Below are 20,600 nucleotides of genomic sequence, written 5' to 3' on the forward strand. Positions count from 1 at the left end.
TGTGGAGGCTGCGAGTCCGCCAGAGATAGGAGGTCTTTCTGACGGAAGCAAGCCCAACATCCACAGCCCCTGCCCGCCCTGTCCATTTTCTCACCCCTGCTGCTGCTGCTGCTGTGGCTAAGTCACTTCAGTCGTGTCCAACTCTTAGCAACCCCATGGACTACAGCCCACCAGGCTCCTCCGTCCATGGGATTTTCTTCTCTCACCCCTAGGAAGGCAGAAAAGACAAGATTTTCTCCTTCCTCTGTCTGGTCAGACCGTGGGCAAGTTGTTCTACCTGGCTGAACCTCAGACTACACATCTGAGAAATTGCTACTTCCCAGCAGCTACCGTCAGCACCGTTCCTTTCCCTGGGGTCCCGAAGCAGAAACTGCAAGTGAGTGACCAAACATGTTTACTCAGGCTTGATCCTCTGACACAACCACACAGGATTTAAAGTCAGAAAAATATAATCAGCTTGGTGTGACCTCCCTTCCTCCCCTTGGGCACAGCCTTCTCAACTGGCCCCCTTCAAAATCCTAGAGGCTGGGGGACAGGGGTCACTTCTTGGCAGCTTCTGCCTGGGCTGCCAAATCCGCCTCTTTCTGAGCAGCCAGGAACAGGGCTCGCTCCTTCTGGAAAGCTGCCAGCTCTTCTGAACTGAGGCTGCAAGTACAGAAAAACAAACAGTGAGTGAGGGGCCGGTCACAGGTGGGAGCTGACAGCACCCACGTCACTGTCTCAGAGCCCCTCCCCGCTCCTGGATGTCCCAGCCCCCATATGTGTGTGTTAGTTGCTTAGTCATGTCTGACTCTTTGTGGCCCATGGACTGTAGCCCACCAGGCTTCTCTGTCCATGGGATTCTCCAGGCAAGAATATTGGAGTGGGTTGCCATTGCCTTCTCTAGGGTATCTTCCAAACCCAGGTCTCCTGCATTGCAGGCAGATTCTTTACCATCTGAGCTACAGGGAAGACCCTCCCAGCCCTCACACCTTCGCTCATCTCTCTTCTCTGCCAGGAGTGTCACTCCGCCACCACCTCTGCCTTTTACTATTTTCTTAAATCCCTCCTTATCCTTGGAGGATTAGAACAGCTAAATCCCAATCCAGATTAACCTGCCCGCTCTCTGAGCCCAAAAACATTTTGTACAAAGAAGTCATCAGGTGGTACATGTACATCTCTCAGAGCAGGGACCAGATTCGCTCGCTGCTGTATCCCCAGAACAAGTAAAGATCTGAGCAAAGTAAATCCCACCCCCGCTCCATGCTTACCCCCGCTCCTCTTGGAAATAACCAACCATCAGCCTTTGCATGCGGTGTGACAGCAGCAGCAAGAGGCCAGGGAAGGGCTGAGTGCTACCCCTGCTGTCGTCTGGGCCACACACTCTCCCACCCAACATCTCACCTTCCTGAGGTCTCCAAAGCCCCATGAGGAGCCCTCTGTTGGCCTCAGGATCAGGTCTAGATTTGAGAACCAACTAGACCCTGTTTGCCTCACCTCCTACTATGTCCCACTCTGTCTCTAGCGTAATACACCCAGATCACACCTTCTCTGCTCCACTCTTCACCTGACATTCTTCACAGGGATTTTTCCACTTCTTGGAATGCTTGTCCCTAGTCCCTGACCTCCTTTCCCAGGGCTCTGCTTGGACGTCAACTGCTCGCCAAAGCCTTCATTGACACACAAGCAAAATCAGGAACCCTACTCCCTGTTCTCAAGACACTTGTGGTTTCTTTTATCAGGGCTGACCATCCAGCGGTATAATGCTCCATTATGGATCTGCCTCCATCTCTGGACTGGGAGCTCCTTAAAAGCAAGGCTAAGCATGGCTACGTCCCTTGTGGACTGTATCCAGTGTCCAGAACAGTCTAATACACATTGGGTGCATAACAATTATATTCCAAATGAATGAACGAGAATCTAAGATCCTTTAACACAGATGCTGACTCTCCCCCTCAGTGGGACCTCAGCTTTGTCCCAGAGTCAAGAACTTTCCAGGCCCTTCTCTCACACTGAGCTTCCCCCAGATACTCACTCCTTCACCACACGAATACCCAGGGAACGGGCAGAGCCAATGATGGAGCGGACAACAGAGGACAGGGGCACATCTTGGAGGGCAAAGGCGTCATCCCGAGCTTTGACGCGGGCGATCTCATACACGTGCTTCAGTGTCACCAGGCCGGCCACCTCTTTCCCTGGAAGCAAAGCACAAGCAGCCCTTCAGGAGTCGCTGCTTCCTTCCAGGCCCCCAGAAGCCCAGATGCCCCGCTTGCCCCTTACCTGTGTTCCGGGCCCCCTTCTCAATCCCAGCGGCAGCCTTCAGGAAGTAGGAAACAGTGGGCTGGCCAATTTTTATTTCAAATGTTCTGTCGGGCTTAAGGGAAAAAAAGAGTTATGAGACTCTTCCTGCCTGCCCCAAGCCCTGCTGCACCAGCCCAAGGAGCTACTGACTTCCTGCCCGCCCCACCTCAACTCATCTTCCTATGTTGCCCCTTCAACTGACCATAAAACCACAGGAAAAATAAACTTCTAACAAATGTCCCTGTCACCTCTATTCCAGGTCCAACTCTGCTCTGGAAGCCCTGGCAAGTTGGAGGGACGAAAAAAAAAAAGATCTACAACACAGTAGGACGCACTCAGGAAAGATATGGTCTAGTCTCCACTGTGTAAAAAGGGAAAGGGGGGCCTGGCATCAAGAAGAGATTCTGGACTTCCTTGGTGGTGTCCAGTGCTTAAGAATCTGCCTGTCAATGCAGGGGACACGGGTTCGATCCCTGGTCAGGGAAGATCCCAGATGCCAACCTAAGCTTGTGGACCACAACTACTGAGCCTGTGCTCAACAACAGAAACCCGAGCACCGCAACTACAGACAGCCTGCAGGCAGCAACCAAGACCCAGCACAGCCAACAACGGCCTCAACTAAGACCCGGTGCAGCCAAGTAAATAAAAAAATATATTTTTTGAAAACAGATTTGCCCCAAGCGGGGAGCCAAGTAGCAACTCCAGGTGACCAGCTCCAGGCCTTGAGGAGAATAAGGAAATTGGGGATCAGAGTCCCGACTCCGCACCTTCACAAAAATCTTGGTAGGCAGAGGAATGCCTGCTTTGATGTCCTTGGTCTTCTCGTTGAACTCCTTACAAAACTGGTTGATGGAGACGCCTCGCTGTGAGGGAGGCATGGCGGTAAGCGTGGGGAGGAAGGGCCGGGTTCCTTCCACCCAGGAGGCTCCATCCCTTCTCTCCTCCGTCTTCACGTCTCTAAGCATACCCATCCTTTTCTCTCTACCCACATTCAACTACCATTTTATGTGCCAGATGATTCGTGTGCTCCATACCTCTCTGTCCTTTCAACAGCCCGCTGACGAAGGACGGAGGAAGCTGAGCCTCGAAGAGGTTGTATAACTAACCCAAGGCCATAAAGTGTGTGGGCAGCAGAGCCGAGGTTTGAAACGAGGCCGCCCTGGCCCAGTCCGCACCCCTCACCCGCGTACTAGATCCAACCCTCCCGCGCCTCCCACGCCTGGCTTCTGCCGCGGCTGCACCTGACCAAGGATGGGGCCTAGAGGAGGCCCGGGCATGGCCTGGCCTGCCCGCAAGATGGCCCGGATCACGCCTTCGGCCTGGGGCTTCCTGAGAGCCCGAGTGGCCCGGCTTAGCTTCGACATGATGAGGAGTTCCCGGGCTGAGTTAACCTCAGATCTACACCAAGAGCGGGGCTCTGGGCGCCGCCATATTGGGTTAAAGGTTAAGGGTCCTCACGGAAGGGTGAGACAAATAAAGCTGACAAATAGCAGCGTTGACTCAATCCTTCCGCCCTCCAACTGGTAAGACAAGGATGAGATGAAGCGGAAAAAAACTTTTAACGTGCTATTTTAAGATTGAGGAAGGACTCGAATGGCTCAGATACCCATAGCCCTCCTGGAGAGCACACAGGCAAGACCTCAGACGGCCAAGCTGGGAAGGGGACCTTAATGCCCGCACTGCATTGTGGGTATGGTAGTTTTGTCCTACTATGCCGATCCCACAGATTGCGGTGTTTTGGGGCGCCCTCTGCTGGATTTGATGATAATCCCTGGGTTTCAAAACAGCCTGGAGTCCTCAGGAAATCTCTTCACTTTCTAAGCCTGTTTTCCTCACTTGTTGCTGAAAGGGAATATGGTTACCAGCACGGACCTTGGAAACAAATCGCCTGCTTGCTTCTCTTGCTGGCTATGAACTTGATCAAGTTATTTAACGTATGCTCAGTATCCCCCTCTGTACGATGGGGATTATAATATATAGCACCTACACCTGGGATTGTTGTGAGCATTAAATGAGCAAAGTGCTTTAGTACACCTAGTCAGCAGGTGCACTTCACTGCACAATAAGGACAAAACCTTCAGAGAGCTGTTATGAGGCTTAAGAGGCCCAGAACAAATTTGATACATCACCTGTGTCCAGTAAAATAAGCCATCACATCATCTTATTCTTTCTCTCTCTCTCTTTTTTTTTTTTTTTTAGCATTTGCTATGTGCCAGGCATGGTGCTGATTGCTTTAGGTCACTACTTACTACGTCCTCAGTTGTGTCTGATTCTTTGCAACCCCATGGACTATAGCCCTCTGTCCAGGGGATTTTCCAGCCAAGAATACTGGAATGAGTTGCCATTTCCTCCTCCAGGGGATCTTCCCCACCCAGGGCTCAAACCTGCATCTTCTGTAGCTCCTACATTGGCAGGCAGATTTTTTACCCGTGAGCTACCTGGAAAGCCTGTTAATTGCTTTAAGGGTATTATTATCTTATTTAATCCTCACAATGGCATGAGACAAATTGTTTTATTATACTCTACAAATGGGCACTTCCCTGGTGTCTCAGACGGTAAAAATCTTTACAAATGAGAAATTGAGGCACTAAAAGAGGCCCCAGAACATATAACTGGTATGTGACAAGACTGGGAAACAAGTGTCAGGATTATCTGATTCTAGAGCTTGTGCTGTTTACCACAGCTCTGCACTGCCTCCTCTCCTGAAATGAGATAATCCATGGTAAACTGTGAGACACATCTATTTTAAATTCTGAATTCATGTTGGACTCCCTCTAATTAAATGTGATTGTTCCTGCCTCTGATGTCTGTCAAGTTCTTTATAACACTCAGCCTCATTAGCTGTATCAAGACTCTGGACCCAAGAAGGCTCTTCTGATTTACTTGCCATAAAACGTGGAGCACAGTAATTAACTTCCCTGTGCTTCCTGTCTTTAGGAGTCACGTGGGGCTAAATATAGTACCTACCTCCCAGGAAATTAGTTAACTTGGGTAAAGCACATGGAAGAGGGCCTGGTCTGCACTTTGTGCTGTGGGCCTAGAATACCCTGATGAGAAAAAAGAAGAGGAAAGCTGGCTCTATCTACAAAACAGCCTCTCATCTCTGCTGCTCCTTAATTTCACTTGTCTCACACTGGCTTGTATTTATCACAGCTTCTGTTGACTAGCTTTCTAAGTATTTGGGGAGTTTATCTTGCCATCCTCTCCCTCCTGGCTTTCTGCACCCACTTATTCCACTGCAGTTCCTTTTGAGTTCTGTGACTTTAAGAGAAATGGGGGCGGGGCCTCAGATTTTGTTTGCTTGTTATTTTCTCCTTAACAATCATTGTTGTTTAGTCTCTCAGTCCTGTCCGACTATTTGTGATCCCCTGGACTGTAGCCTCCAGGCTCTTCTGTCCAGGAGATTCTCCAGACCTGAATACTAGAGTGGGTTGCCATTTCCTTCTCCAGGGGATCTTCCCTACCCAGGGATCAAACCCGCTGAGAAAGTCAATTCCTAGGCAGGCTGGTAAAAAGCCTGGGGTCCCAAAGGAGGAGAAAGGGGTCTGGGGCTCTCAAGGAGGAGTTAGGGGTCTGGAATTCTAAAGGCGAAGGAAAGGGCAAAGGTTTTTTTTCTACATTACTTAGTAAGGATTATATAACAATAATGTATCCTGCTTCAGGACATGTTTCTCCTTCCTGAAAACATTCTGACTAATTCTGTTATTTTAAAATGTATATTATGGGAGTGGGTCTAATAAGATCTTTACAACCTTGAGACATTCTTTTGATTTATTGTAATAACCAATTAAAAAGTATATAATTCCCCTGCCAAGACTAGGGATGGGGGCACTCTCCATCCCCCTTCTGATGTCTGTGTCAGAAGATTTCTCTGTCCTTTTCATACTTTAATAAAACTCTGCTACACAAAAGCTCTTGAGTGCTCAAGCCTGGTCCCTGGTCCCGAAGCTAAATCAGGTCACGGATCCGACACTGTTCACCATAAGCTATCACTGCATTGCAGGTGGATTCTTTACCACTGAGCCACCAGGGAAGCCCATAGGATTTGATATATTCAATTTTGGAAGAAATAAAAGATAAATAAACTTGGGGGGGGGGAGGGAAACAGCCTTTCCCAGAGCAAGCCAAGCTAAGTAGACTTTATCTCTGGATGCTTCACATCAGCCAGCTGATATTCACAAATTCATTTACAAATAAGTAAACCTTCCTGAATGAAGGAATGGGCATGGTAGGTCCTCAGGAAGCCAAGAATGTGGCCTGGCACAAAATGGGTACCAGTGGGTGAAATTTCCACTTCTTGTCAATGAAAGGACAATTGTGATCATTCCATCTCTTACAGATTATAAGAAAACAACTTTCTAGTCTACTTTTCATATATGGTTGCCCAGAGTGTTCAGTGGCCAAGGTGAGCCTGCACAGGTGAGTGGGGACCAGATCTCCTGGACCTTGTCAGCCTCCTAAGGGGGGCAGCCTTGCAGTAGGAAGCCACTGAAGCTGCTGCTGCTATTGTGTAGTCGCTAAGTTTGCGATGCCACAGTAGCCTGCCATGCTCCTTAGTCTGTGGGATGTCCCAGGCAAGATTTTCCATAAGATCTTATGGGAAAACCCAAACGAACTTTTTGGTCAACCCAATATTTGCATCATATTCACATTTTGAAAAGGTGACCCTGGTTTGGGTGTGCAGATGGACTGGAGGATGGCAGGGATTGGATGGAGCAAGACCCATTAGGTCAGGACAGTATGATGGTGGAGAGATAATGGTGGATCATTTTAAGAGATATGTAGAAGATAGAGTTTATCTTAGTCAACAAATACTCGTGTAGTATGAACTGAGTCTGTCTTTATAAAGAGTATCTCATTTAAATCTCACTGCAGTCCTATGAGGTATGTATGCATGCGTACTAAGTCGCTTTAGTCGTGTCCTACTCTTTGTGACCCCATGGGCTGTAGCCCATCAGGCTCCTCTGTCCTTGGGATTCTCCAGGCAAGAACACTGGAGTGGGTTGCTACGCCCTCCTCCAAGGAGTCTTCCTGACGCAGGGATCGAACCCGTGCAGCTGTCTCTCCTGCATTGGCAGGCAGGTTCTTTACCCCTAGCGCCGCCTGGGTAGCCCCCTATGAGGTATAGGTGCTGTTATTATGCCCACTTCATACATGAGGAAACTGAAGCACAGAGAGGTTGAGTCACTAGGCTGAGCCATTGGCATGCAGGATGTTAGTGCCCCGACCAGGGATTGAACACGTGCCCTCTGCACTGGGAGCATGTAGTCTTAACTGCTGGCCTAACAGGGGAGACCCAAAACTTTCTGGAATTAAAAAAAGAATGAATGAGTGAATGAACGGCTGTGCTGGGTCTTCAGTGCTGTGTGGACTTTTCTCGAGTTACGGCAAGTGGGGGCTACTTCCGGTTTCGGTGTCCAGACTCCCCATGGCAGCGGCTTCTCTCATTTCAAAGCATGGGCTCTAGGGCGTGCGGGCTTCAGTACTTGCGGTGCTTGGGCTCAGTAGTTGCGGTGCACGGCTTTAGTTGCTCTGTGGCAACTAAGGGGATCTTAGTTGTGGATCTTCCCAGATCAGCGATTGAATCTGCGTCTCCTGCATTGGCAGGCAGATTCTTTACAACTGAGCCACCAGGGAAGCTTCTGGAATTAAAAATATATATATTTTCAACTCCAGATTGGTTGATTCTGTGGATATGGAATTTAGGTTGGTCTTTTGTCCCTGTCTCTGGCACAGAGCTCCTAAAACCCTTGGAATTTCCTAAGTGACAAGAGCCGAAAATGTGAACGGAGACTTTTCTGTTATTCATAACAAGCCCCTTTCAGCAACTGGAGACTTTATGTTAATGAAGCGTTGTTCCTAAAAGCCTGTGGGTTCTGGTTGCCAGGGAAACGAACCACATAACTAGGGGCCTGGAACTTTCAGACCCATCCCCCTGACCTCTGACCTCTGGGGAGGAGAAACAGGATAAACTGTTGACTGAGTCACTGATGGTCAGCGACTTCATCGATCATGCCTACTTACTGCTCATTTCCGTGCTCATTTTCCCAGTCGTGCCCAACTCTTTGTTCTGCCATGAACTGTAGCCCACCAGGCTCCTCTGTCCATGGGATTTTTCAGGCAAGAATAGTGGAGTGGGTTGCCATTTCCTCCTCCAGGGAATCTTCCTGACCCAGGGCTCTAACCTGTCTCCTGCATTTCCTGAATCAGCAGGAGAATCGAATTCTTTACTACTTAGCCACCTGGAAAGCCCCACCTATTTAATGAAGCCTCCATAAAAACCCAAAAGGCCAGGGTTCTGAGAATTTCCTGGTTGGTGAACATGTGAAGCTGCTGGGAGGGTCTTGTGCCTAGCCCTGTACAACCTCTTCCTCTGGCTGTTCATTTGTACCCTTTGAAGTAGTCTTTGTAATAAACTGGCAATCATATAAGTAAACTGTTTTCCTGAGTTCTGTGCACCATTTTTGCAAATGATGAAACACAAGGAGTGGGTCATGGGAACTTCCAACTTATCACTGGTTGCTTGTTGGTCAGAAGCACAGGTGAAACCCTGGCCTTGCAATTGGCATCGAAACTGGGGGCAGGGGCTTCCCTGGTGGCTCAGTGGGAAAGAATTCATCTGCCAGTGCAGGAGTTTGATCCCTAATCCGGGAAGATCACATATGCCTTGGAGCAACAAAGCCTGTGTGCCACAAGTGCTAAGCTTATGCTCTGGAGCCTGGAAGCCACAGCTACTGAGCCCTCTTGAAGCCTGTGTGCCCTAGAGTCTGTGCCAGAGAATCCTACTCCACAACCTGAGAGTAGTCCCTGCTTGCTGCAACTAGAGAAAAGCTCTCACAGCAACGAAGACCCAGCACAATCAAAAATAAATAAAATTATTTAATAAAATAAAATAACATCATTTTAAAAATAAATAAATATTATTTTTAAAAATAAACAAATAAAAGTATTTAAATAAATAAATAATTTTTAAAATAAAATTATTTTTAAAAATAAACAAATAAAATCATTTTTAAAATAAATAAATAAAATTATTTTTAAAATAAACAAATAAAATTATTTTAAATAAATAAAGAAATTTTAAATAAATAGAATTATTTTTAAAAATAAATAAATAAAATTATTTTTAAAAATAAATAAATAAATTGGGGGCAATCTTGGGACTTCCCTGGTGGTCCAGTGGTTAAAAATCCACCTTCCAATGCAGGGGGCAATCCTTGGTCTGGGAACTAATATTCCCACATGCCACGCAGCAACTAAGCCCGATGCTGCAGCTAGAGAGAGGCATGCCACAACAAAGACCCAGTCCTGTGGGAACAGGAATCTAAACTTGTGGGGTCTCACTATCTTCAGGTAGATAAAATGGAGTTAAATTGTAGGATACCCAATTTAGCTAAATTTAACACCCAATTAAATTTAATTTTCTGCCAGGGGGTTAGAATGGACTGAGTGTGAGTAAAGAAGAAACGCCCCTTCATGGATAGATCACAGCCTCGTCGTGATGAAGGGGCTTGCGTAACTCAGTGAAGCTCTGAGCCATACCGTGCATGGCCACCTGGGATGGCTGCATTACAGTGCAGAGTTCTGACAAGATGTGGTTCACTGGGGGAAGGAATGGCAAACCACTCCAGTATTCTGGCCATGAGAACCCCATAAAAAGTGTGAATGGACAAAAAGATATGACACCAGAACATGAGCTTCCCAGGTCGGAAGGTGTCCAGTATGCCACTGGGGAAGAGCAGAGAAATCCTCCAGAAAGAATGAAGTGGCTGGACCAAAGAGGAAAAAGTGCTCAGTTGTGGATGTGTCTGGTGGTGAAAGAAAAGTCTGATGCTGTAAAGAACAATATTGCATAGGAACCTGGAATGTTAGGTCCATGAATCAAGGTAAATTGGAAGTGGTCAAACAGGAGATGGCAAGAGTGAACATCAACGTTCTAGGAATCAGCGAACTAAAACGGATAGGCATGGGCTAATTTAAGTCAGATGACCATTATATCTACTACTGTGGGCAAGAATCCCTTAGAAAAAAATGGAGTAGTCCTCATAGTCAACAAGAGTCCAAAATGCAGTACTTGGGTGCAGTCTCAAAAACAACAGAATGATCTTGGTTCATTTCCAAAGCAAACCATTCAACATCACAGTAATGCAAGTCTATGCCCAAATCACTGATGTTGAAGAGGCTGAAGTTGACCAGCTCTATGAAGACCTATGAGACATTCGAGAGCTAACACCAAAAACAAGATGGTTTAAAAAAAAATAAAGAAAGAAAATCTTTTTCCTCAGGGGACTGGAAAGCAAAAGTAGGAACTCAAAGGATACCTGGAGTAACTGAAAAATTTGGCCTTGGAGTACAAAATAAAGTAGGGCAAAGGCTAAGAGTTTTGTCAAGAGAACACACTGGTCAGAGCAAACACCCTCTTCCAACAACACAAGAGACCACTTTACATGTGGACATCACAATATTGTCACTACTGAAATCAGATTGATTATATTCTTTGCAGCTGAAGATAGAGACACTTTATACAGTCAGCAAAAACAAGACCTGGAGCTGACTATGGCTCAGATCTTGAACTCCTTATTGCAAAATTCAGGCTTAAATTAAAGTAGGGAAAACCACTAGGCCATTCAGGTACGACCTAAATCAAATCCCTTATGATTTGATTGGAAAAGTGGAGTTGATGAATAGATTCCAGGGATTAGATCTGGTAGACAGACTGCCTATAGAACTGTGGGCAGAGATTTGTAACATTGTACAGGATTCAGTGACCAAACCCATCCCAAAGAAAAAGAAATGCAAGAAGTCCAAGTGTTTGTCTGAGGAGGCTTTACAAATAGCCGAGAAAAGAAGAGAAGCAAAATGGAAGGGAGAAAAGGAAAGATACACCCAACCGAATGCAGAGTTCCAAAGAATAGCAAGGAGATATAAGAAAGTCTTCTTATGAGAACAGTGCAAATAGAGAAAAGCAATAGAATGGGAAAGACTAGCGATCACTTCAAGAAAATTGGAGATATCAAAGGAATATTTCATGCAAAGTGCAAGTCACTCAGTTGTGTCCAACTCTTTGCAACCCCATGGACTGTATAGTCCATGGAATTCTCCAGGCCAGAATACTGGAGTGGGTAGCCTTTCCCTTCACCAGGGGATCTTCCCAACCCAGGGATCAAACCCAGGTCTCCCACATTGCAGGCGGATTCTTTACCAGCTGAGCCACAAGGGAAAGAGCAGAAATGGTAAGGACCTAACAGAAGCAGAAGAGATTAAGAAGAATCTGCAAGAATACACAGAAGAACTATATCAAAAAAAGTCCTAATGACCTGGATAACCATGAAGGTGTAATCACTCACCTACTGCCAGACATAAGAGTGTGAAGTCACGTAGGGCTTAGGAAGCATTACTGCAAACAAAGCTACTGGAGGTGATGGAATTCCAGCTGAGCTATTTAAAATGCTGAAAGATGATGCTATTAAAGTGCACTCAATATGTCAGCAAATTTTGAAAACTCAGCATTGGCCACAGGACTGGAAAAGGTCAGTTTTCATTCCAATCCTAAAGAAGGGCAGTGCCAAAGAATGTTCAAGCTACTGAACAACTGCACTCTTAGTTAGTAAGGTTAAGCTCAAAATCCTCCAAGCTAGACATCAGTAGTACATGAACCAAGAACTTTCAGATGTAGAAGCTGGATTTAGTAAAGGAGGAGGAACTAGAGATCCATTGGATCATAGAAAAAGCAAGAGAATTTCAGAGAAACATCTACTTCTGCTTCACTGACTATACTAAAGCCTTTGACTGTATGGATCACAACAAACTGGAAAATTCCTAAAAAGAAAGGAATACCAGACCACTTCACCTCCTCCTGTGAAACTTGTATGCAATCAAGAAGCAACAGTTAGAACCAGACATGGAACTATGGACTGGTTCAAAAATGGGAAAGGAGTATGTCAAGGCTGTATACTGTCGCCCTGGTTATTTAACTTCTGTGCAGAATGTGTGTGCTAAGTCACTTCAGTCATGTCTAACTCTTTCCGACCCTATGGACTGTAGCCTGCTGGGCTCCTTTGTCCATGGGATTCTCCAGGCAAGAGTACTGGAGTGGGTTGCTCTGCCCTCCTCCAGGGGATCTTCCTGACCCAGGGATCAAATCCACATCTCTTAACATCTCTTGTATTGGTAGGCTGGTTCTTTACCACTGGTGGGCCACGTTCTGTGTATGGGATGTATATGTCTCTAAATAAACCTGCTGTCACTTTGCTAAGACTCATTCTTCAGTTCTTTCCCATGAAAAGCCAAGAGCCTACATTTGGTGGCCCATCTCAGGGACTTGTCTGAGACCTGGGATGTTTATTTAGAGACATATACATTCCATACACAGAACGTGGCCCATCTCAGAAAGTGAGAGCAGTCCTGGGAGAAATACAGAGTGTGGGGCCATCTCAGAAGGCCAGAGACCCTGAAATACAGGAGTAGTTAGACCTTGGTTTGATCCCTGGGTCAGGGAGATCCCTTGGAGAAGGGAATGGCATTCCTTCTCCAAGTATTCTTGCCTAGAGAATTCCATGGACAGACCATGGGGTCACAAAGAGTTGGACACAACTGAGCGACTAACACACTTTAGATTTGATGGGCTGGGTGATTTCATAGGCTAGTGAGGGGGAGGATTATTCCAACTTTTCTGGAGAAGGGGCAGAGAGTTCTAGGAATTGGGTCACCACCCACTTTTTGTCCTTTTATGGTCAGCCTTGGGACTGTCACGGCACCTGCGGGCGTGTCATTTAGTATTCTGATGTGTTACAATGAGACTCTACTGATGCTCAAGGTCTAGTGGAAGTCAACTCATCTACCATCTTGGACCTAGTCGGCTCTAACCAGTTTATGCTGTGTCCTCAGTGGTTGTCATTCTTTCAACTGTTGTGCTCTGCCCGCTTCCTGTCCCACAGCAACCATTTTTATATGACATGATTCTGCCTATTTGTACTTGACTGGCTAGGTGTAAGCATCTCCTCCAAGCTGGGTCAAAGTTTCTCCCCCTGTAATCTTTTATTAAAAGTTAGAAATCCTGGGGAATTCCCTGGCAGTCCAGTAGTTAGAACTTCATGCTTTTACTGCCAGGGACAGGGGTTCAATCCCTGATCAGGGAACTAAGATCCTGCATGTTGTAGCCAAAAAAAAAAAAAAAAAAAAATAGAAATTCCATCCTCAGTCGGTACTGGCTTCTTGACAGGAGAGGATATCAAAACTTGGGAGATGCAGTGTAGCTACTTCCTACCTCAGGCCACATATGTTGGTCTGCGGGGAGGAGTGATGTCAACATACAGAGAGGCAGAGAGACAAGATATGGGGAGAGATAATTCCCTCTGGGCTACTCAGGAAGGACTGCATTCAGGTTTCTAGCGATGTAGGTCAAAGTTCTTTTTTTTTCTTATTTATGTTTTTTTTTTAATTTATTTACTTTTTTAAATTAGAGGATAATTGCTTTACAATATTGTGTTAGTTTCTGCTATATAGCAATGTGAATCAGCTATATACATAATATATCCCTTCCCTCTGGAGCCTCCCTCCCACACACACCCCCACCACACACACCCAGGGTTCTTAATTTCAAGCACAGAAGCCAATTCTGGACACTCTAAGCAGAAAGAGAACTTAACGAAGGATACTGAGTAACTCACAGAGTCTCCAGGCTGTGCAGGGAACTAGGCACTGTAGCCAGGCAAGTAGGAACACACCGAAAATCATGCCACAGGACTGTCCTGAAAAGGCTGAACTGCCCCCATCGTGCACAGCATCTCACCACTGGCGCCATGGACAGAGGGCTGCAGACTCTGCAGTTGGAGCTACTTTGAAACTGGACCTAGCTGCTGTCTCCACCACATCCACTTCTTTAGGAAATAGCATCTGATTCAGTCAGAAGCAGGCCTTTCTGACCAGAAGAATCTAAAACATGTGTCTGCACCCATAGAGTCGCAGAGTTGGACACGACTGAGTGACCGAGCACACACACGTGTAAGTAAAATATTCACAACCTAAGAGAGGCTTCCCCGGTGGCTCAGAGGGTAAAGCGTCTGCCTGCAGTGCAGGAGACCTCGGTTTGATCCCTGGATCAGGAAGATCCCCTGGAGAAGGAAATGGCAACCCACTCCAGTACTTTTGCCTGGAAAATCTCATGGACAGAGAAGTCTGGTAGACTACAGTCCATGGGATCACAGAGTCAGACACGACTGAGCAACTTCACTTTCACTAGGATGGAAGAGGCAGTTCTTATATCCAGTGGCAAAGCAGTTACCAATTATCCCGCAGTGTTTTGGGTAACTGCCCACTGAGGGTGAAGCTTTGGCATAGCAAAACCAGTTTTCTGTGATTCTTCAACTCTACAACAGAGAAAGGCTGTCTCTGAATCTCTGTTCCAAGTTCCCAACAGACAAGATGTGATTGGCCCAGCCTGGGCCAGGTTGGCATCCTTACTCCCTTTAGCTATGGCCAGGGAATGATGTCACAGAGACAAAAATGATTGCTGGTGATGCACCACTGGGGATTAGGGAGAAGCAGCTTCACTGGTGTGACCGAAAGCAAGTACTTAATAACACTGTTGATCAGTGGGTAAATGATTAAATCAAGCTATCAAGACTTGAAGTCCTAGGGGCCCTTCGTAGCCTCTCTCCTGGTTTTTGCTTCTGTCTGTGCACTCGCTCTCACTGGCTTTCTCAGCTCCCTGGGTTCCTCTTCACTTATTCTGGCCACAGTCTCACCAGTCTTCTTCACATCCTGACCTTTCAGCTAGAACTACTCCTTACCCATTCACATTGCAGAGTGTGGAGGTTTGATCGAACCAGCTCATCTTATTTGAAATGCTTTTATTATAAAATATGCTAAACACACCAAAAGTTCACACAATATAAACGTACAGCTTAAGAAGCATTATAAAGCAAGCACTTGGGTGAGTGCTACTGTTAAGAAACCAAACAGCACCCTGGACAGCGCCCCACAGCCCCCGCTGCAGGTTAAAACCTCTGCCGAATTTTCATGCCCTTAACTTCCTCACCTTTCTTTAGTTTTGCCACCAAAATAAGCATCCTGAGCTGATATGGCTTGGTTTGAACTATTTTTAAGATTTACATCAATACAATTATAGAGTATGAATTCTGATACTTAGTTTCTTTTTCTCAATGTCATATTTGTTTTGTTCTAGCTGGTTCTTTTTAAGGAAAAGCTGTATTGAGATATGAGGCATCCCCAGTGGCTCAGTGGTAAAGAATCTGCCTGCCAATACCTGAGATGCAGGAGATGCAAGTTGAATTCCTGGGTCAGGGAGATCCCCTGGAGGAGGAAATGGCAACCTGCTCCAGTATTCTTGCCTGAAAAATCCCATGGATGGAGGAGTCTGGCAGGCTACAGTCCAGGGGTCACAAAGAGTCAGATATGGCTGAGCACAAAGCATATATTGAGATATAGTAATTCACATATCATAAATTCACCCATTAAAATGTGCAGTTTAGTGGTTTTGGTATATTCACAGATACATGTAACCATCACCATAGCAATTTTGAAACATTTTCATTACCTCAAAGAGAAACACATGCACTTTAGCTATCACTATTCTGCCATCCCTCCCTAGCTGCTGCTGCTGCTAAGTCACTTCAGTCGTGTCCGACTCTGTGCGACCCCATAGACAGCAGCCCTCTAGGCTCCCCTGTCCCTGGGATTCTCCAGGCAAGAACACTGGCCCTCCCTAGCTAAGTATTCACAAATCCACTTTCTGCCTCTATATATTCTTCTATTCTGACATTTCTTATCAATGAAATCATACAAGATGTGGTCATTTGTGACTGACTTCTTTCACTTGGCGTATTATTTTCAAGGTTGTAGCATATATCTGTACTTTGTTCTTTTTTATGGCTAAATAATACTCCACTGTGTAGATATACATTTTGTTTATCCATTCAACAACTGAACATTTGAGTTGTCCACATTTTGACTAGTATAAATAATGCTGCCATAGACATTTGTGTACAAGTTTTTGTGTAGACGTATGTTTTCATTTCTCTTGGGTCTTCCCCTAGGAGTGGAACTGCAGGGTCACACGGCAACATCATTTAACTGTGGGAGGCAGGGCTGCACTATTTTCCTAAGCGGCTACACCATTTTACCCTCCTCCTATCAATGTGCGAGGGTGTCAGTTTCCCCACATCCCGACAATATCTGCCTGGTTTTTTTTCCCTTGTCTGTGTCATCCACTCCTGTTTCTTTGCATGATTTACAATTTCTTGATGGAAACTGAAGATTTTAAACACTGCATTGTGGCAACTTGGCACTTGCCCCACCCCAACAGCTTGCTATTGTTATTTGCTTGCTTGATGACTGAGTGGGTTATTTTTCTAAAATACTTATTTATTTGGCTATACTAGGTCTTAGTTGTGGCTTAGATGTGGGATCTAGTTCCCTGACCAGGGATCAGACCTGGCGCCTTGCATTAGGAGTGTGGAGTCCTAGCCACTGGACTGCCAGGGAAGGCCCTGTGTGGATTATTTTGGTGACTCCACCCCACCCCACCCCCTTCCCTCTGCCTGAGTTTAAAGCCTCTGTCCTTAATTGTCAGGGAGGAGCCTTGTGCACCTCCACCTGCAGTCACCTGGGAAGACAGTGATTTGGCTTGGGCTCTCCTGGACTGACACTTTCCCTGACCACAGCCACCTATTAAACTCCACTCTTTGACAGCTAGTTCTCTACTGTTTTCAACAATGTCCTAGAACATAATTTGTTCCACAAACTGATCCAATCAAATTTGGACAGTGAAGGAATAGGGTTTGGATGCCTAAGTCTATTTGAGGGGTCTATCTTTTTCTAGTACCTCCCTCTTACCTACAATGAGACCTCAGAGGCAGAGCCCAGCATCTTAGCTCTTCCTTATCCTCTTCTCTCCAAATCTTTCCGGCCAGAAAGAGTTTGTTGTTGGTTGGCTTGTTTATATGTTTTCAACATGCTTTCTTCACTAGATGCACAAATATTCTTCAAAACTATGCCTGTCTCTGGGTACTTGAACCCAAGAGCTGAAGAACTGCAGAGGACTTCCCTGATGGTTTGGTGGCTAAGACTCTGTGTTCTCAATGTAGGGGTCCTAGGTTCAATCCTTGGTTAAGGAACTAGATCCCTCAAGCCATTTTAGTTGCCTGCTAAAACTAAGACCTGGCGGAGCCAAACAAAACTTTTTTTTTTTTAAGAAAAAATACAGGCTGTATTTTTCTCTTTTCTTTGTCCCCTTATAAAAAGCAGTAGGGTCAAGATCTAGATTGAAGAGAGAAGGGAGTGGCTGGAAAGATTTTCAAAACAATACTGTCAATTTTTATCCCACTTCAGGTAGGTACTATGTTTATTTCCATTTTATAAATACAGGAAGTGAGGCATAGAGAGATTAAGAAGCTGGAGTTCTTAGCACAGAGCCTGGGACTTAGAGCCAGAAGCCAAGGCTGGGACTTGAGAATCTATGTCTGTTGGTGGTGTTCCAACTCACCCTTCCTCTGCCCATCCTGGAAAATGCAATATTGCATTCAGTCCCATCCCATGATTCCAGAGGTCCCTCCTGGTCTGGCTGTGCCCACCATACAACTCCCAGCCCAGTGCTTGACCACAGGAAAAATCTCTGCCTCTTGGGACAAAGCCTTTGAACCTCTCTTAGCCCTTCCTGCCATCTGGTGTCAGGTGGTAGCACAGGAGCTCTGGTCAAACCTCAGTCCCACATCCGTCTGGCTCTGTGACCTGGCTGTATCATAATTCAGTATATGTTCACAGAGGGCCTGCTTTGGCAGGGAATGTACTGGAAGCTGGGAGTGCAAAGGGAAGTAAGACTGTCCCAGTGTCGCCATGGCCTATTGCAGATATGTGTACCTGGTATGCAGGTAGGGAAGCAGGGATGGGAGCAATCCTGTGGTGCAGGATTTGTACGACCTGCTGCCAGGAGCCCAGCAGTCCAGCCTGCTCAGGGACTTTCTCTTTGATTAGTGGGTGCTTTCGTCCTCAAAGGGTGTGCTGTCGGCTGCTTTCTTGTTTCATCTGGCTGCTGGAGCCCGAGAACAGTTGGCAAAGCAGTTGGTATCTTGGACTATTTTTAGATGGAGGAGTTAGTGGGGTGTGTGGATGTGGTAAGACCCAGGAGGAGTCTTTAAGATTGGCAGCTTCATAAACAACAAGTTGGGGGAGGGAGAGGAAGTGTGCTCCTCCACAGTGTGTGGGCCAACTTTCACTTGTTTTTCTTGATGTGGGGGGTCAAAGAATGCCTCCTGTGTGCAGCTTTCCTTGATTTCTTCAATAAAACATGCACTCTAAAGATGCAAATTAAAGGTCCACCCTCTGGGCTTCCCCTAACTCTTGGTTATTGTTTTGCCCAAAGTTTTACTTTAGTTTTAGGTTTGAGGGATTTTTTTTTCCACAAAAGAAACCACTTATTACACACTAATAAATAATTTCAATATTTAATAGAGGATTATTTTACTTAATTTCAGTATACAGTCATTAAAAGAAAAGAAATAGAAACAATGGAGAGAAGCAATAGCATATACATTACCAAACCGGGCCAACAACCTACACCCAGACTTCAATTGCACTGGGAAGTCACTTGTTAACAGTAATCTGGAGTCCCAGTTGAGAAAGGATCCAGGGCGGTGTGTCCACTCCACAGGTGAGACTTCAAACTGCAGTTTGGGGGCTCCTGCTTATCATCCCAGGCCACAAAGTAACATCATCATCAGTTTGCGCACAAAAATGAAGCTCTGGTTTCACTTTAACAATGCTGTTTGTTTCACCAATCATAGGATTTCATTAGACCCTGGAGGGTGTTGGCCAGACCTCCAGGGGCTTAAAAAATTCCAGGACCCACTCCCTTTCTTATCTCAAGCTCACTTGACTTCCTGTGTTTGCAGGCAGGCACAGAATCTAGGCAGTGTCTAAGCAGGTAAGAAGCAGGTCATGATGCTGAAAGCTCAGCTTCTGTGAACACCAGTGCAGAATCAAATCTCAGAAAGAGAGTTTTGGGTGAACTAGAAAAGGAGAAGGAAATGGCAACCCACTCCAGTGTTCTTGCCTGGAGAATCCCAGGGATGGCAGAGCCTGGTGGGCTGCCATCTCTGGGGTCGCACAGGGTCGGACACGACTGAAGTGACTTAGCAGCAGCAGCAGCAGAAAAGGATAGCTTTATTGCTTTGCCAGGCAAAGGGGGACAGAGCAGGCTACCGCCCTCCAAACCAAGTGACAAGTTTTACAGTAAAAGAGGGTGTGATCAGCTCTTGGACATTCTTCTGATTGGTTGGTGGTGAGGTAAGTAGGCATCAACATTATTAACCTTCAGGTTTAACTGGTCTATGGTCTACTCGTTTGTAGGGAGCATACCATAACTTCTTGGAGAGGGTTTCAGTATCTGCAAAATAGCTCAAAGATATTGTTGTTCGCATCCTTTTATGGGGAAACCTGCCCCAAGGCTGCTATTGATTGCTTGTTTCTCCTTGGTTTCACATCCCTTCCCTTCCCTAATCAACAATTGCTTGAATCTGCCATTGGAACTCAGGAAAGGTCATGGAGGCTGAATAAATGCTGTTCCCTATAATCAAAGAAATTGGAGACACAAAGGCCTTGTGCCCAGAAGCCCCAAAGGCCCTGCATGGTATCAGTCAGAGGCCTGCTCTCCTGCTTCTGAAGCCTGAGCAAGACTTCCTCCATTTTAATTTCCCTAACAGTTACAGTTCCAAATAGGCCAAGAGATAATGAGCTGTAGGAATCTTACCTGATGCATTTCTGGGTCTCTCCTGCTCTGTACCTCTGAGTGCCCTCTTGCCATCCTGTGGTCCCGAGTCATTGCAACAAGGTATATAGAAGCTATGAGTCCAGACTGGAGTCACACAGCTGAAATCCACTTTTGATCCCTTTCAGGGAAAATAACCATGGCCAAGTCAGATTCCTAAATTTCTGTTTTCTCATCAGCAAAATGGGTGATTATAGTGTCTGTCTCCCGAGAATCAAAGGGCTTATTTTGTTCAAAGCACAGCCCATAGCACCTGCCACAGACTAACAGATGAGATCTCTTGCAAGCCCAGGCCCGGAGGGGTCTCCATCCCATTTGCGGCATCTCCGGCGGTGTGCGCAAGCTGGCGGGCGGGCGGGAGGCACTCCTGGACACTGGAGGGAGCCCAGAGCCAGCCGGCAGTCGCCCAGAAAGTAGTCCAGCTGGGCTGGAAGACAGATCAAACGCAGCGGCTTTCCTCTGCCTCCCTTCTGATGCACATCCGTACCTCTGTTTCCTCTAGTATTTCCATTCTCTCTCTCCTTCCAGCCCCTGT

General features: G+C 46.2%; 1 protein-coding gene across 2 annotated transcripts; it reads right to left on the reverse strand.

The window, feature by feature from the left end:
* MRPL11 (mitochondrial ribosomal protein L11) lies at positions 378-3,733 on the reverse strand. Of its 2 annotated transcripts, XM_005699922.2 has the most exons (5): positions 3,522-3,733; positions 3,048-3,143; positions 2,260-2,353; positions 2,015-2,174; positions 378-645 (listed from the first exon to the last, which is right to left on the reverse strand). In XM_005699922.2, exons 1-5 carry the CDS (start codon positions 3,642-3,644, stop codon positions 540-542), a joined length of 579 nt encoding a protein of 192 aa, XP_005699979.1. In that variant the 5' UTR covers positions 3,645-3,733; the 3' UTR covers positions 378-539. The 2 variants fall into 2 exon arrangements, with proteins under 2 accessions (XP_005699979.1, XP_005699980.1); XM_005699923.3 differs by lacking the exon at positions 3,048-3,143 and having other exon boundaries at positions 3,522-3,730.

The sequence above is a fragment of the Capra hircus genome, chromosome 29 (assembly GCF_001704415.2).
Source record: "Capra hircus breed San Clemente chromosome 29, ASM170441v1, whole genome shotgun sequence".
NCBI classification, from domain to species: Eukaryota; Metazoa; Chordata; class Mammalia; order Artiodactyla; family Bovidae; genus Capra; species Capra hircus.

Bases quoted from the DNA above. Each gene is read 5' to 3' on its own strand.
- MRPL11 (XM_005699922.2), bottom strand. From the start codon at position 3,644: ATGTCGAAGCTAAGCCGGGCCACTCGGGCTCTCAGGAAGCCCCAGGCC. The intron at 2,175-2,259 runs GTAAGGGGCAAG...CTTTGCTTCCAG, and splicing joins GAAGGGGGCCCGGAACACAG to GGAAAGAGGTGGCCGGCCTG. The intron at 646-2,014 runs GTGAGTATCTGG...CTGTACTTGCAG, and splicing joins GGTATTCGTGTGGTGAAGGA to CCTCAGTTCAGAAGAGCTGG.